Here is a 17,752-nt window from a genome sequence, read left to right as displayed (position 1 = left end):
AAAATTTGAATCCTTCTAACCCTAATCTAAAAATTTCATATATGTTTTAACTGAAAATTGCAGGAAGATCAGCATTATTGATATTCAACAGAAGCAATAATAATAAAGAAGAATCTGATTGTTGTAATTTCACTTGATCTTGCATCACTAATATCACCTCATGATGGAGCAAAGTGTTATGTTCTTTATTTCTCTGAAAAGAATTTAGCATTCCATGTTTTAGTGCTTTTCTTAATCTAAGCAAATGTTCAACTCATTAAACTTGCTTTAAAAATATTTAGCAAAAATACAAAATATTTGTTAGTGTAATACTTTTTATACAATTATTTTGAGCAAATGAAGCTTAAGATTTTTAAATTAAAATTATGTACTTCTTTTGTTGAATTTTGTTTATATAATAATAAATATATATGTATTTTTTAAAACTGTATCCTTAAAGCTAATCATAATTAAACTCAAATTTCAAATTTTGTTTTAATTAAAGATTTAGTGCTATATAGTGTTTCTTTTTTCATGTTATTATTCTTGTGTGAAAAATTCAAGATTCAAAAACTTTTTAGTATGTGAATTTGAGAAAATTAAAAATTTTTCTCACTTTTACATTAAATTTATTTTGCGAGATGACGCTTTATATTTAATAAACTTTTTAAGATGTGTATTTGAGAAAATTTAAACTTTATCTCACTTTTACAGTAAAATATAATTTTGTGAGATGAATGATGTTTAGTAAAGTTGAAGAAATTTATTATTAAATTCATTATGAATTATTGCAAAGTATAATTGTTAGAGTACAGCAAAAGTAATATTTTAAGATGAAAATATCTGTTTTAAAAATATCTTATTTTAAATGAACATTTGATGTAAAACATATTTTTTGTATAAGATGATTTTATTCGAAATTCATAATGGATAAATTATGAAATTATGAATCCTAAATTCTTTTTTTTTTTTTTTTTTTTTTTTTTTTTTGTATAAACATGAAAAACATTTTTTCCACTGTGTTGTTCCACAACTTTTATTTTTATAGATTGATAATGACTCAGCTGCTGGGCAATATTTAAAACATAAACTAGAAGTCGTGAAGGAGCAAACTAATTGTTTTGATCTTCCTTCAATGCTAATTAAGCCTGTGCAAAGAATTTTAAAATACCCTCTTCTTTTAAATGAATTACTAAAGGTGAGTAATCAAGTTGCACTTAACTCTGTATCTTCTTCCATGTAGCATAAGTTTTTAACTTACTGTTTTTCTTAATTCATTGAGATATTAAATTACTTAAAATTTTGGATAGATAAAAATTAAAACTTCAATTTCTTTTGGTAACCTGAGATTTCTTACAGCAAGCATCAAATGTAATATAATTTTGAAACATTGCATTATGAAATGAGAAGTAAATCTTTTGCATTTAGATAAAAATGCTGATATATTTAATTGAGTTTGTTATATATTAATTGAGTTAATGGGAGAATCAACTTTTTATAAATTAGTCATGAATCATGTTATAGTAGATTATAAATAAATTTTCTGTTAAGGTGTAAAGTCTTTTGTATGCCATTCAAATATTATATTGCATATTTTTTTTATAATTTAACCTTTCATAATGCTAATATTAGAAACAAATCAACATACACACTTTTTCTCTCTAATCTTAATTTTAGAATGCAAAATGTGTCAAGAGTACTTTTGCTCATTCATTTTAACCTCGCCTACAATTGTTATTGATCAGTCAGTATCTCGAAACAGTCATTTGCAATTATGATATACAATGATGGGTATATCTACTCTGCTGTATCTGCAAGTGCTTATATTTTCTTTTTTAGGTTATTTTGTTTTATCATTAACATAAGTTTAAACTAATCATCTATCGAAGGGAGATACTAATGATGGAAGAAAGGAGAATAATTATTTTGTTGAGTGTTGAAAACTTCAGCAATAAATTGTAGATGAAATAATTATTATAGTGAACGGTCTATATCGGTGGGCGCTAAACTTGTGAAGCTTCCGAACTACCCTATCGTTTTTAAATCCTGCTATGAGCTACAATCTCTTTTAAAAAGTCTTACGTTTGTTTATTGCCTATAAACTTACATTTGTAGTAAATTTGAAAGCAATTTTGATTTATCTGTATGTAACAAAAAGAAACTGAAATTGAGTTATACATAAGAAAGAAATTGAAGTGTAGTTAATAATAAATAACAAATGTAATAATAGTTTTTTTTTTTTTTTTTAAATCAGACTTATTAATTTTAATGAGAAAGATGAAACACACTCTCTCTCTCTCTCTCTCTTTTTTTTTTTTTTTTTTTTTTCCATCAACAAGTTTTTTAAAGTTAGGAGAGTAGGTAGTAGCTACCATTCAAATACAGTTGTCCAAGTGTTCATGAATGAGTGTGTTTCTGTACTTATTTTTAATAAATTGCATATTGGAAAAAGAAATCTTACATAGATATGTACAGCTGAACATTGCCTTCACTTTGAGAAAAACCTAGATTGAAATTGAGTATTTTTCTTTAAGAACTAGAGGACAAATATTTTCAGAGCTTGAAAAAAAATAAATCATTTTGAAAATCACTCACTTCCAACTCCACTGTAGCATTGTCCTCTTGAAACTCAAAATACCCCTTGGCATAAGTAGAGAAATGTTCAGCATCAATCTCTATAAAAGGCAATTTGACAAACTATGTAACAATTGAAATCCTTTTGAAATCTTAGAAGCCTTTAAATTCACTTCTCTAATCTGAAGTAATTTCAATGTATTATTTGCAGTTGTAAGGAGGCATTGAAGACCCTTGCTTCTCAAGGGTTAGTTTCAAACAGGCAAAGTGTTTGTATTCATCTTGGATGATATTTTTTCTCATAGTTCCAGCAACAAGATCAAAGTCAGTTTTAAGTGAAATAAAGTCAGACCTCGTAACCTCAACCCTTCTCATTACTGTATTTGCAGAAAGCTCCACAGATTTAGTAACAGTCATTATTTCAGTTTTATTTTTGAAACTATCAAATAATACATCTGCAGCTTCTAAAAATGCAGTTTTGATAATTTTACCATCTTCGCATGGTTTCTTGTTCTGCGCAATATTATTTGAAATTCGGAATGAAGCTTTAATTGCTGCTTTATTCTTCTTTAATGGTTTTAAAAAGGTTGATTGTTGAGCATTAAGTTCAGATTTTAGCTGCTTTAACTTTTCTTTTCTTAAAGCAGATTTCAGTGAGAAATTATTTTCAATTCCTGCCTGAATGATTTTGAAGTGATGTTCGATTTTCCCTTTCTTCCCAACTGATACACTTGCATAGCACAGTAAACACATATTTGTTCTTTACCTCTGTAAAGAAATAATCAGTTTCCCGTTCCAAATGAAAGTGATAAGTTGTTTATTTTTTACTTGAATACATCATCAGTAGAACAGACCTAGCTTAGCACCAATTTGTAAATCAAACTATTCAAGTTAGCAGATGTCTAATATACACACGAAAAACATAACATCCACAACCTCACACGTATACAATCAACTATGAGATGAGGCTGGCATTGGCAGTTGAGCAGGAAAAACAAGCAGTTGTCACCAGCTCAATAGATGAATCAAGGTTAGCCAACCCAAGCATTAATGCAATCTAGCTCGTGATCAATGATTTGGCGATCACTTGTCTATGTACTCATACCTTACTAATGATGATAATGCATACTATGATATGCATACAAACACTTTGCCTGTTTGAAATTAAGTTGTTTTTTTTTTTTAAAGGGAGTGTAATAATGTGGAGTAAAACAAATATGGAATGCTTTTGGAAAGAAAAAAGTGCTGCAAAGATATTACCAGGACCTAAAAGTATTGGGGGCATTTTGGAAGAAACTGAAATCTTTCAGTAACTGAACTGATTACCTCGTGATAAACAAAATTGTGAAGTGCATTAACGTGTGCATCAAATAGATGGCCAATTTATTGTTTACACTATTTTTTAAATATTTTGATCAAAGCTTTTTATTTATTTATTAAATAAAACTGTTACTTATGTTTTATGCAGAAAGTGGATTATATTAATCTAATTAAGTCAATTAAGTTCATAAGTAAACAATGAAGCTAAACAAAAGGTATCCAAGTTTAAGAAGAAATTTAAATCTTACGGAAATATGCTTTATAATGGAAGGCATGTGTTGTAGTAAGTATAACAGGAAAGTGGATTATATTCATTTAATTAAGTCAACTAAATTCATAAGTAAACAGTGAAACTAAACAAAAAGTATTTAAGTTTAAGAAGAAATTTAAATGTTACAGAAATGTGCTTTATAATGGAGGTCATGTGTTGTAATAAATATAACATGCAAATATTCGTGTGGCAAAACTTAGCATGCATCATGATAAGGTTAGACATAATGATGCATGACTGAATGTTTTATCTTTTCCAGTGTACCGATGATAGTCATCCTGATAAGCAGTGCCTTGTGCAAGCAATTAGTCTTATGACAGATGTAGCTACTGCCATTAATGAATTCAAGCGCAGAAAAGATTTAGGTACTTATTAAACAATATTTTTATAAATGTAACTAATTTAAAAGAGATTTACTATATTATTTTCTAATATTATAGTCTTAGCATCAGGTTATTATTATTTCATTCTGTTAAGTATAATAAGCTTTGAACATTTTAAATATTAAAAGAGAATTTAATAATTATGTTCATTTTAAAATTAGTTAGAATAGAAAAGGCTGGGTTATTTATTGATCTGATAGAGTATAACATGAGCAAAGGAAGTTTTGGGTTGCATTTGAAAAATTATAAAAGTAGACATATTTTAATTATTTAAATTATATAGGTGTTGACATTTTTCTTTGAATGTCTTCAAGGCAAGTGGCTATTCATTTGTGTGAAAAGCTGTGTTCTGTTCTTTATGCATAAATACAGAAGTAGTGTAATTATATACGACTTATTCCTTTTTTATATAGAAACTAATGTAACTTTCTGGGCTGTAAACATAAGATAAAATTTATAAGGAATCTTGTCTAATGATATGTTGTATTATATTCCCAAAAGTTTTCAAGTATCGTAAACAAAATGATACAAGTCTGTCTGGGAAGATTTCCAAGTTCAGTATGCATTCAGTTGTAAAAAAATCATCCCGTTTTGGAATGCGTCTTTCTAGTTCTATTGGATTGAAAACAGTTGTAAGTATTTCAAAGTTATTTCTTAAATCCAAACTTATCTCATTTTTACTGAAAACTGAGAAATGTTGTAATTAGCAAGTAAATGGTTTTGAATGCTTTACAAGTTCTAATTTTTATTAAAGAGGTATGCTTTTGCATTTTAAGGGTACCATTATTTTATGCAGTTCAGGCACAAATAATGCATTCATTTTTAGCAATAGTATGGTTTGTTTCTTAAGTATACAGTCAAAAGTCGTTAATTTGAACACCCATAATCCGGACCTCAAAGCTAAAAACTTTCTGCGCATGCACCGCGTTGACACATGCGCAAAGGTATAGATAACCTTTTTTTAACATAATTTTCTAATTTGCATATATTTATTGCAAACATATTATCTTTTGAATTTAAAAAACTTGTTACTTCAATTTCCATCATGATTTTTAATAGAATGCCATCAAAAACTTTTGCAATGGAGAATTAAACCACAGTTTATTGTAAACCGTTATAACCATATTGCATGGTAACTAGTTTAATTATTGTCTTTTAAAAATATATTTGAGATGTTTATATAATGGTATTTAAAAAATTGCAGTTCCTTTTCACTTTGCCGATATTGGGATAAACTGTTTAAATTTTTATGAATTATTTTTAACTCCTTCACATCCAATTCACTCAACATGGCCCTACATTGAAACAACCAGAAATGCCTGAGATTGTAATCTTCTTTTCTTCCTTCCCCAAGGTATGCAGTAGCAGGTGCACTTTCCCCAAATGCATTGTATCAGTTTACTGGAGACAACTTGTCCTAAGAGGTTTTTTTATCTGCTGGCTGATCGTGACATTTCGTTGTTGATTCTTTTGTGGTACATTGCCCTTTTAAGGTTTAAACAGCAATAAAAGAGCAGTTTAAAAATTTAAGGATTATGCGTATTTTTAAACAATTTATTCTTTCCTATAAAAATAACGGAAATAAACAAAATCTCAGTCGTGATCATAACAAAGCCGGAAAGGCTTGTTGATCTGACCTTCAAAATAGTTTTATAAAGAACGGGGTCAAAGGCTAATGGAATCTTTGTTAGAAAGTACAAAGGATGTTATTTGAAATCTTCACACCTATTTTCTGCGTTAATGGACAGGGAGGGGAGGAAATTGCTGTGAAACTGGAAAAGTATTTCGGGTGGTTCGGGTATTTTGAGGATACAGCTTAGCGAAGGGTCTGGATTTCAAAGAGTTAAAGATCACATTAAATATATATATATATTCTAAATAAAAGTAACTATGGGTAAATTAAAATGCCTATGACCTGTGCTAAAGCTGCAAAGTAATAAACCAATAATGTATAATTAGAAAACTTTTCATATATCATCTCCAAGGAACAAAAATTCAATTAAAACCATGAATTACAAAATTTTTAGTCAATATTTTAATTAGTATTTTCTAAACCTCTCTTGCTTTAAAAACATAAAAATCTGTATAGAAAACTCCTTAATTGCAAAAATACCAAAAATCAAAAGTAAAAATTTTTAAATATTGAAAAAGTAGCATTGATCACAGATTAATTGACTTATCAAAGGTAATAAACTAATCTACCATCAATTAACATCAACTAAATTAAGTGAGCTACTTTTTTAATACTTAAAATTTTTTACTTTTGATTTTGGTATTTCTGTGATTAAGGATTTTTTTCTTTTACAGATATTTATGTTTTTTAAGCAATAGAGGTTTAGAAAATACTAATTTAAACACTAATTAAAATACTGACTAAAAATTTTTTTAATCCATGGTATTAATTGATTTTCTGTTCCTCGGAGATGGTATATGAAAAGATTTTTAATTATACATTATATATGTATAATTTTCTCTTTAATTGTATTAGTTTTGATATTATGTTAAACCTCTTATACATGCTTGCAATTACTGTATTATAGAGGAATAGCCTTGCTTTTATTACAGTTTGCTAATTAATTTAGATAAGTTTATTCTACTTCAATCCTACAGCTATAGCACAGGACGGGTTTAAAAAAAAAAATTAATTCGAATTTTTAGCCTATATATATATATTTCCTAAACAGTATTGATTAATTGATTATATTATCTCCTAAGTTTAATTAAAGTAGAATTATTTTAAAAGTGTGCATCCATACTGTTTAGGAAATAAATTATTATTAACTAACTTTGCAGCAATTGCGCAAGTAATAATAACTTGTATTCGCACTAAATGGATTTAAGCTCATACAACATTATATATATATATATATATATATATATCAAGCAAAGCAGTAATAACAATTTTTGAAAAACCAATTTTGGTCAAGAAAACATCTTGCGCAATATGCTGCAAAATAAGTAAAAAATAAAAATTGTAGAAAGCTCGCCTAAAAGTTACCAAGAGCTGCTGCTACAAAAGGTTAAAGACGTTTTCAAAAATTAATACACATGAAAAGCAAATCATTAGACATGTAAAACATAAATACAATAAAATTAAATAACAGAAAAAGTTAAAAAGTAAGCGGAAAATGGTAAATTAGCCCAATTCGACTTCCAAACAGGCTTTTCAAGGGAAATTTCATTTATTTGAACGTCGAATCAAGCTAACCCCATTACGCGTTTCGCCGAAACAGACAATTGAAACTTTTTCGCTAAAAATTTTTTTGACAAAGTGTCTTGGAAATTTTAATAGTCTCAATTCTCTGTTCCAATTTCCCGACGCGTCCGCTCAGAAAGACACATTAAGGTGTTAAAATATGTTAATCAAAATCAAACTTTCTAAATCTAGTCTAAAATTAAAATCAAAACGAAAATAAATAGCGATGAGCTATTAGTCCTAAAAATACAAATACATTCGGGCTGGGCCTGCAAGCTTAAAGATTAACAATTTAATTTTTAAAATTGTAGATTTTATAAAACTGTAAGAAAACCTGTAGTTAATAATCAATATAAAATAAAATTGAGAAAAGAACAACTCAGTGGGTCTTGCTAAGACCAAGAAAAAGTTGTAACAAAAGAAACAAAAAACTGACCTTTGGCGATGTAAAGCTGTCCCTCTGAAAACATGCAGAAAAATGGCTGCTAACTTCAAGCGTCTTATTTTTGGATGATGTAGGTAGGGGGGAGCGAAGAGTTGTGGGCGTTTAGCCAATGCGAAGTGATTTTCGTTATCTGTAACTCGTCTCCTATTATCGGAGGGGGCCGGAAACCTCGGGAACCGTGTGAAGAGCTCAAAAAATGGCGCTTGGCTTGTAGAAGGATGGAAAAAATTTTTTCGAAGTGAAAATGGCAAATTCAGCTAAAACTATAAAAACTTGGCCATTAAAGCATGAGAAAAAGGAAAAAACAGTAATTTGTTAAAAAAGTCGTAATTCTTCAAGCTAGCGGGCGATCAAGCTACTATGAAAAATGAAAAAAGCCCGATTTGTTAATAAAAGCAGTAAAATTGGCCACTAAAGAAATTTAAATTTAAAAATATGTACATAATAGTATTTAAGATTAAAGTGCCAAAATTTTTTTGGAGGAAAGAGAATGAATAAACACGAATTTTCTGTACATTTTTACAATAGATTCTCTGAATTAGTCATCCTTCTTAAACCGTCCGTAGCTTTAGGTATAAAAAATCATTATCTAACTCAAAAAATCTATAATTAGGTAAGGTTAATGCCAGCTTTGGTAAGGGAATTTTTAATTATTTTATGTGGTATTTGGTTATTTTTTAAAATAGTTACGAAGTATAGTATTTCTTCTTGTAAGTGATCCGCAGTATTGCAAATTCTTTTCATTCTAAGTAGCTGTGAATAAATTGTGTTGATTATTACTCTTTTGGAAATATTTGAATTCCAGTTAGTGAGTTTAAGAGTGGAAAAATTAAATTCTCTTCTTTTATCGTAAACTTTAATAAAACGGTAATCAATAATATGTAAATCAAAGTAGACTATATCATGCTGTTCTGTATTGGTTTTATTAAGTTTTAAGCAAGCAGGGTAGATATTAGCGTTTTCTATTTTGTTGTAGTTATTAAATGCTATGACATCATCAATATATCTATAGATGTGTTGGAAAAAGAGACTTTCTTCCGTTCTGAGTGAACGTACATAGGTAAGTTCTTTAGTGAACAGGAATAATTCACAAACTGAAGTTGAAAAATTCCCGCCCATAGGTATTCCCTGAACTTGTTTATAGATGTAATTGTCAAATTGAATAAAATTATTGAAGAGAACGCTGGTAAGGAATAGCTGCCAATTTTCGTTGCTGAGAATGGTAGAAATTTGTGGAAATAAATCTGGAAGAGCAAGTAAACTTGTAAAAATTTCTTCGAGTGGTAGAGATGTATAAAGGTTTTCAAAGTCGTAGCATTGGATATGTTCTATTTGAAGTGAATTCAGAGTTTTAATAACTTGTTCATTACTAGAGATCATCCAGTTGCAATGCAAACCTTTAAAATCATAGTTATTGATTAGTTCACGAATCATACGAAGTTTTTGCGCAAAGAGATAATCTATTTCTTTGAGATAACTTTTAGTACTATTAGCTATGAACCTGAATTTAATTGGAGACTTATGAAATTTCGGTAAGGCATAGAGATTTGCAAACCTGTTGTTATATTTCTGGGGTTGTATTTTAAGTCTTTTATGTAGTGCTTTAAATTTATTTAGAAGAATCTGAGTACTGGAAGTTATTTTTTGGTAAGTGCAAGTGTTATTTAACTCTTTATGCAGAAGGTTGTAGTAGAAGTGTTGTCAAATAATACTAAAATTGTTGCTTGCTTTGTCAATCTTCGTGATGATCAAGTTATGTTGCAATTTTTGAATGAGATCCTCCAGGCGTTTTTTATTGTGTAAAGAGTTGAAATTAGGCGCCTTGAAAAGCAAACATTGAAATTCTTTTATAAGTGCAGCTTTCCATTCAAGAAAAGTTGTAGTGGGTAAATTGGATCTTGTACTAGCAATAATAATAAATTTATCTAGATCATTATTGAATTGTTTGAGGCAGACGTGTCTATTAAGACTGAAAGTAGGACGAAACTTGGTGCCAAGTTGCATAAGGTTACGTAATTCAGTATTTTCTACAATATTAAGATCTCCTGTGACTATATGTTGGTGGAAAGGATCGACATATTTTTTGTAGACAGGCATTTGGCAGTAACAAGTGCTATTATCTTTCATAACGTGGTGGTTTATAACTAGTTGACCCAAGGTTTTTTCAAATTTAAAACCGGGTTTAATCTGGACAGGTTGGTTAGGAAGCAAGTGCTGATATTTTTTGAAAATGCTAGGAATTTTGAACTTATCGTAAGAAGGGTGTTTGAACTGAATAGTACAAAAAAGTTTTTTGCGAAAGAAATTACTGTGTTTTAGTTTAAAATTGCAGAAGTCTAAAATAAGATGCTTGACTATTTTGGAGCATTGAGACGGTTGATTTACTGTTTTAATCAGATTCCATAAGGTAGTATTCTTGAAGGTATGAAGAAGTTTTATGGCATTTTTAACGAAGTCTTGATGTCCAAGGTAGGAATTAAGATTATGAATAATTAATTTCAGATCTTGTGACGAAAAAAATTTTTTGTTTTTAGCATCACCTCCTCTAGTTCTTCTGTTAGTAGTAGTGCTAAAAAATCTGAATTGTCCATATATAGAAATCTCGTGCTGCCTATTAGTGGTATTACTGAGATATGCATTCAGTCCGTAAGGATAAAGTGACTTATTTTGAAGTATGTAAATCGACTCCTTAAACAGTCTAAGTTTGGTGTTAGGAACAATATCAAGCACGTTAATTTCTATGTGATCAAAATTATGTTGATTATAATGTTCAAGAATAGCTGTAAGTTGATGATCTTTGGTGCTATTATTGTTTTTATTTTTATTTTTAAATCTTTTAATATGAGATCTATGGTTATTAATTCTGAGGTTGAGAGGGTTTTTAGTTTGACCTATATATGCGAGAGAACATTCTTTACAGGTGATTTGGTAGATGCAATTGTATGTCTTTCAAAGTGATTGTGTTTTACTTGCAGTAGAAGGAAGTGGAGTAGCATTAGCCTTACAGGTTTTTCAAAGCTGGTTGCTTCATTTAATTATTTTTATGTTATTTAACTGAGCCAGTGATTGAAAGTAAAGAGGGAGCTAGCCTGCTTTACAGTGTTTTTTGGGAGGAAGACTAACCTATCGTGAAAGTGAAACTGTTAACAGTACCCGGCAACTTATAAGCTAAAGCTCAAAAACCTGAAAAACTGAATATATCAGAACTTACTGACACTTTTTTGCGCTAATAGCTGCGAAAAAGAAATAATTTATCAAGCAAAGCAGTAATAACAATTTTTGAAAAACCAATTTTGGTCAAGAAAACATCTTGCGCAATATGCTGCAAAATAAGTAAAAAATAAAAATTGTAGAAAGCTCGCCTAAAAGTTACCAAGAGCTGCTGCTCCAAAAGGTTAAAGACATTTTCAAAAATTAATACACATGAAAAGCAAATCATTAGACATGTAAAACATAAATACAATAAAATTAAATAACAGAAAAAGTTAAAAAGTAAGCGGAAAATGGTAAATTAGCCCAATTCGACTTCCAAACAGGCTTTTCAAGGGAAATTTCATTTATTTGAACGTCGAATCAAGCTAACCCCATTACGCGTTTCGCCGAAACAGACAATTGAAACTTTTTCGCTAAAAAATTTTTTGACAAAGTGTCTTGGAAATTTTAATAGTCTCAATTCTCTGTTCCAATTTCCCGACGCGTCCGCTCAGAAAGACACATTAAGGTGTTAAAATATGTTAATCAAAATCAAACTTTCTAAATCTAGTCTAAAATTAAAATCAAAACGAAAATAAATAGCAATGAGCTATTAGTCCTAAAAATACAAATACATTCGGGCTGGGCCTGCAAGCTTAAAGATTAACAATTTAATTTTTAAAATTGTAGATTTTATAAAACTGTAAGAAAACCTGTAGTTAATAATCAATATAAAATAAAATTGAGAAAAGAACAACTCAGTGGGTCTTGCTAAGACCAAGAAAAAGTTGTAACAAAAGAAACAAAAAACTGACCTTTGGCGATGTAAAGCTGTCCCTCTGAAAACATGCAGAAAAATGGCTGCTAACTTCAAACGTCTTATTTTTGGATGATGTAGGTAGGGGGGAGCGAAGAGTTGTGGGCGTTTAGCCAATGCGAAGTGATTTTCGTTATCTGTAACTCGTCTCCTATTATCGGAGGGGGCCGGAAACCTCGGGAACCGTGTGAAGAGCTCAAAAAATGGCGCTTGGCTTTAGCGAAAAAGTTTCAATTGTCTGTTTCGGCAAAACGCGTAATGGGGTTAGCTTGATTCGACGTTCAAATAAATGAAATTTCCCTTGAAAAGCCTGTTTGGAAGTCGAATTGGGCTAATTTACCATTTTCCGCTTACTTTTTAACTTTTTCTGTTATTTAATTTTATTGTATTTATGTTTTACATGTCTAATGATTTGCTTTTCATGTGTATTAATTTTTGAAAACGTCTTTAACCTTTTGGAGCAGCAGCTCTTGGTAACTTTTAGGCGAGCTTTCTACAATATATATATATATATATATATGTAAGATATAACAAAATATGATAGCTGTTTCAAAATATAATTGATGATCTCAACCACAGTTTCATTACAATAATATGGCGCAGCCGATTTTCGACCCTACAGGTGTGGAACTTCAGTGCAGTTTATTTCAACTAATCTCACATCGTTTAACGAATGGATAAAATAAAAAAGGTAGTAAATCATCTGAATTCCCAATCAAGCCACTATGGTCTTCTCGGTCATCTACGCAGTATCGTAAGCTGTTAGGAGGTCCACTGTTTTCATCTACGCATATGAAATCATTACATATTTATAAAAAGTCACGACGGGATTAACCTGGTGAAAGTTTTCCCGAATGGATTTCGAACTCTGCTGCCTCAAACTACCAGTGAATCATCAAATTTGTTTCCGGTGTGTGATTTTAAAAGTGCTTTGAAATCATTGAGTAAATCTGTAAGTTCAGAATCAAAAGTGTTCGGAATCAAGGTCAGTGTGACGTTACAGCTACTAGCACCCCCCTTCCCCACGGGCACAGGTGCTGAATTATAACTTCCTGTTTGGTTCGCAGATGGAATGGACCATACCTGCAAAAAGCAGGCTTGCAGAAAAAACCCCCTGGGAGTTTCCGGACACAAGGAACTAATTATGTTTCTCTTCGCAGATAACAAAACGAGTGAAATCTTTGTGTAAGAGTTCTTCATGTGATTTTGAGGTGACAGGATGCATTTTTTACCTTCTAAACCACGGCAGTGGTTTCCGTCGAACAATAGTTTTTTTATGCTGTAACTACAGTAAAAAGGACGCTTTTTTGCATCCAATCTGCTTTAGCGGATATTGTATGATTTAGGGCTGTAATAATTAGTTTATTTTTATGTTTTAATCAAGAAATCTATTTTAGTTTATCAAATAAATAATTTAAAAGACAACCTGTCTTTCTTTCACCCGACACGGGTGTCCTGACGTTACAGCTATAATAAATGGTGGCAGCGGTAGGATGAGAAAATCCATGCAGAAATTACAGACCGTCAGGCTCTAAAAATTCATCTCAAGATTGTGGGACAGTCATTGTCCGGATATCAACAGTGTTTTGCAGATATTACAGACCGTCAGGTTCTGAAGTGCAGCACGAAAAGTTACGAACATCAGTTCGAAAAAGTGATTACAGCTCTCCGAAGCGACGAGATGAGAAAATCCATGCAGAAATTACAGACCACCAGGCTCTAAAAATTTATCTCAAGATTGTCGGACAGTCATTGTCCGAATATCATCAGTGTTTGCAGATAGTACAGACTGCCAGGCTCTGAAGTGCAGCACGAATTTACGAACATCCATTCGAAAAGTGATTTACAGCTCTTCGAAGTGGGGAATAGAATCCACGAAGAAGTTACGGACATCAGTCCAGAAAAAGAAGAACGACAGTATCCTGAAATAAGCTCATCTTTAAGCATGGTGATAAAGGTGCTACTTGTGTGATCATCTTTTGTGTTCAAAAAAATTTACCGCAGTGAGCGTGTGGGACAATCATTATCCGAAGATCATCAGATCATTGTTATGTGTAGGGTATTGAAAAAGTGATATGTGGGTGATCACCCTTGTGATCGAGAAAATTTAGATCATCAGATCTTGTGTGTGTGCGATATAGGTGCCTGGATCATCAGTGTCCATAAAATCTTAAATTGTGAGAAAGCGAAGTTGTGACGGCATCCGGTTTTGCATCGCAACCATTTCAACTCTCTAATCCAGATGGGTAAGTACCTTGGATTTTTATATTGAGGCAGTAAAGTAATCTAATTTATTTCTGTAAATCAGTATGTAAGTTCACATAACTGTTTTAAGTCAACTTGTTCCTGTAAAGCTTAAAGAAATGTGCTTTTTGGGTTTATGTTACAATAAGAAAGTATAAAATTTTAGAATTTAAACCTGTGTTAATAGATTTTTTTAATATCTGAAATGTTAATGTGTTGTGCTTTAATTAAACTTATATATTGTAAAGGAGTAGAATTACTGTAACTTGAAGGTTTTAATGTTAGGTGGCATTCTGACATATCATTTCTAAGACGTTTTGAATGTTATAAATATTAGAATTTCAGTTAAGGTGTGTCAAACTTTTATTTGTGTAAGAACTGAGAAATTTTTTTTTTTTTTTTTCTATTGGAGGAGTAAAAGAGGAATGATAAAACCCCCAGTATCTTTCCTTTTAACTGTTGTCATATTAATGTTAACCACTAGCATATGGATAGGTATTGTGTAATTTATTGTATTCTGAATGCATATTTTAACATACCCCAAATTTTAAGGAAAGTATATTGTATTATCATAAGCAAGTGTGTTTTACGCAACTGAATTTAAAGCTTTTCAGAGGATAATGTTATTTGTAGTTTCATACGTCCTCAAGTAGACAATTTTCGGTTTTGTTTTTATTTTTGAATGCATAATGTGCATATTAAAGTGTAAACTGTCTGGTTTTTGTCTAACATCTGTAAAATAGGTTGTGAAAAAGTTATAAAAGTTTAATTTTTACTCTTTCTTGTGAAAATGATATCTGTTTAAATCAATTGTATGTATCTGTAGTGTGAGGGAGCTAAAATTGTTAGGATCATAATTTTGGTTATATCATGGCATTCTTAGCAAAAGTTAGGAAAGAGGATCTTAAATCCTTGGCTGAAGAGTTAGGGGAAAAAGTTAGCCCTGAACTTAGGATATTGGATTTAAGACAGCTGATTATGGGAAATGAATCCTATGAGGAGGAACTAGTGAAAGGCCTGTTAGAAAATATCACTTCAACGAGGCTTGAGAGAAAAAAAAAAGGAGCAAGAAAGAATTAGGAGAGAAGAAGAAGAAAGGCAAGAAAGAATTAGGAGAGAAGAAAAAAAGGAGCAGGAAAGAATTAGGAGAGAAGAAGAAGAAAGGCAGGAAAGAATTAGGAGAGAAGAAGAAAGGCAGGATAGAATTAGAAGAGAAGAAATGGAATTTGAATTATCCAAGTTACGTTTACTAGCCGCTAACGGAAATGACTCTGGAAATGGTCGGAATGAAGAAAATAGACTAAAAGTCGATACAATCTAAAAAAAATGATGCCAAAATTTGATCCTGAAGAGAACGATATCAGTTTGTATCTAGTCATGTTTGAGCGCCAAGCAAAGCATGCGAATCTTCACCAATCAGAATGGGTTTCGGTTTTATTGACAATTTTGCCAACTGACATAGTTCAGCTGATTATGCGAGAACCAGAACAGCAGGCTTATGATTACGCTTATATAAAAGGGATACTGCTTAAAAGGTTCAAACTTAGTCCAGAAAAATTTCGCATCAAATTCGTGCAATCTCAGAAACACCCCCAAGCCACTTGGAGAGATTTTGCCTTTGAATTAAGGAATTATTTTGAAGAATGGATTGCAGGTTTGGAAGTTATTGATTTTGAACTCTTAAAAGATCTCATGATAACGGACCAAATGAAGCGTCGTGTAAATGCCGATGTGTGGCAACACTTTATTGACGAATGGTCAAAGATAACGACTCCAGAGAAATTAGCGGAAATGCTAGAAGAATATGAAAATGTGCGTGAACCCCGGAAGAAGATCTCTCCTGTTCAAGGGGAAATACAAATAATTTAAATTCGAGGGATCCGCAAAAGTATCACCAGTCTGGAGGGGAAGATAGATATGCCTCTGACAGAAAGGAACATCTTCAGAATCAGGATGAGCGTCAATTTGATATGAGAAGACCTCTTAAATGTTATTCTTGTGGTTCAACCCAACACTTAAGGCCTCAATGTCCGGAAATTAAAAAGGATCTCAAAACTCCGTTTATTGTAAATAGGGTCCAGGAGATTGAAGAAGATTATTTAGCCTCGTATCTAATGATGGCTAAAGTGAACGGTTTTGATCTTCCAGTTTTGAGAGATACCGGGTCATGCATTGACATAATTTGCAAGAAATATCTCACTCCTTCGATGCTGATGGGCAAGACTGTTTGGGTAAAACAGTCTCACCTGTTTGATGAGGCCCCAATTTGTATACCCTTAGCAAACGTTACAATAGAAGGAACTTTTGGCCAAGTAACAACAAAAGCAGCGGTCATTCGAAATGAATTGGAACATTATCTGTTAGGAAACAGAACCGCCAAAAAATTAGCAGTAGATCAACACGATGAACTTTTCTTTCAAGTGAAAACAGGTATTCGAGCTCCGAGTCAATCAAAGAATGAAATGGGGAAAAGTTGTCCACTGGAGTCTGAACGCGGTGAACTCGAACCCTCAAGTGAAGTTTCTCCCCTCATTATAGAAAGGGGTAAAGTCTTGTCTCAAACACAAAGGATAGAGAAAACCAATTTCTTTCTGCCTGAAACGAAAGTGAATGAACTATCACTGCCTACAATAAAATATTCTTTTATAGCGGACCTACAAAAGAAAAGTGACATTGTAAAGCCATCTTGTGACTTAGTTGCGTTAAACGATCACAGTAACTCTTTGGGAAAGGTGTACAAGTTAAGAATTACCTTTTCGGTTTGGCACGAACAAGAAACTGTAGATAAGCTAAATGACGTTTCGTACCAACCAGACTCGGGAGGGTTGCGAATGCCTAGAAATTCCGTAGGAGAATTGCCCAAGACACCTAGTAGTGTAAATTTACCAAGGAAAGTAGAAGAATCCCCAGTTTATTATTTATCTATACTAGTGCCTGATACTGAACGGTCAAAGGGGATTAAATATAGCTACTTCATGAATGATGTAAATCTAACTTGTAACGAAGTGGTTTTTTCTGATGTTAAAGCCAAATTAAATGTACATATTTATTTTGAGGTCAAATGTAGTAGTTCTCATCCCGGTGTTGGGTTACCATTGAGAGTTTATCACAAACGGAAAATTAAAAATCTGCAAGGTTTCCCTTTTCAGCCTGGCTAGATATATAATTAATATTAAACTTAGGAATGTATGTTCCATTTTTCAGAAAATTATATGTTCTTTATTTGTAGGTGTATAATTAAGTTTATTTCTCAGTATTATGTTGATTATATGTTTGTTTTTTTACTGGCCTCAATATAGTTCTTGTTATATTATCCTTGGCACTTAGCCTA

The 17,752-nt window shown here is 31.4% G+C and overlaps 1 protein-coding gene across 3 annotated transcripts in view; it reads left to right on the top strand.

The window, feature by feature from the left end:
• The window catches only part of LOC118180927 (dynamin-binding protein-like), a 223,125-nt gene that overhangs the window by 162,468 nt on the left and 42,905 nt on the right, over positions 1-17,752 (top strand). For all 3 annotated transcript variants that reach the window (XM_085820798.1, XM_085820800.1, XM_085820799.1), the window contains 3 exons: positions 1,028-1,177; positions 4,404-4,509; positions 5,029-5,159. In XM_085820798.1, coding sequence (XP_085676924.1) covers positions 1,028-1,177; positions 4,404-4,509; positions 5,029-5,159 — 387 coding nt within the window. The remainder of the gene's footprint in view (positions 1-1,027; positions 1,178-4,403; positions 4,510-5,028; positions 5,160-17,752) is intronic.

This window comes from Stegodyphus dumicola, chromosome 7 (assembly GCF_044657685.1).
Source record: "Stegodyphus dumicola isolate Sdum_Otavi_A_Nest chromosome 7, ASM4465768v1".
NCBI lineage: Eukaryota > Metazoa > Arthropoda > Arachnida > Araneae > Eresidae > Stegodyphus > Stegodyphus dumicola.
The sequence above is the reverse complement of the archived record's forward strand: the minus strand, read 5'-3'. Positions and strand labels throughout refer to the sequence as shown.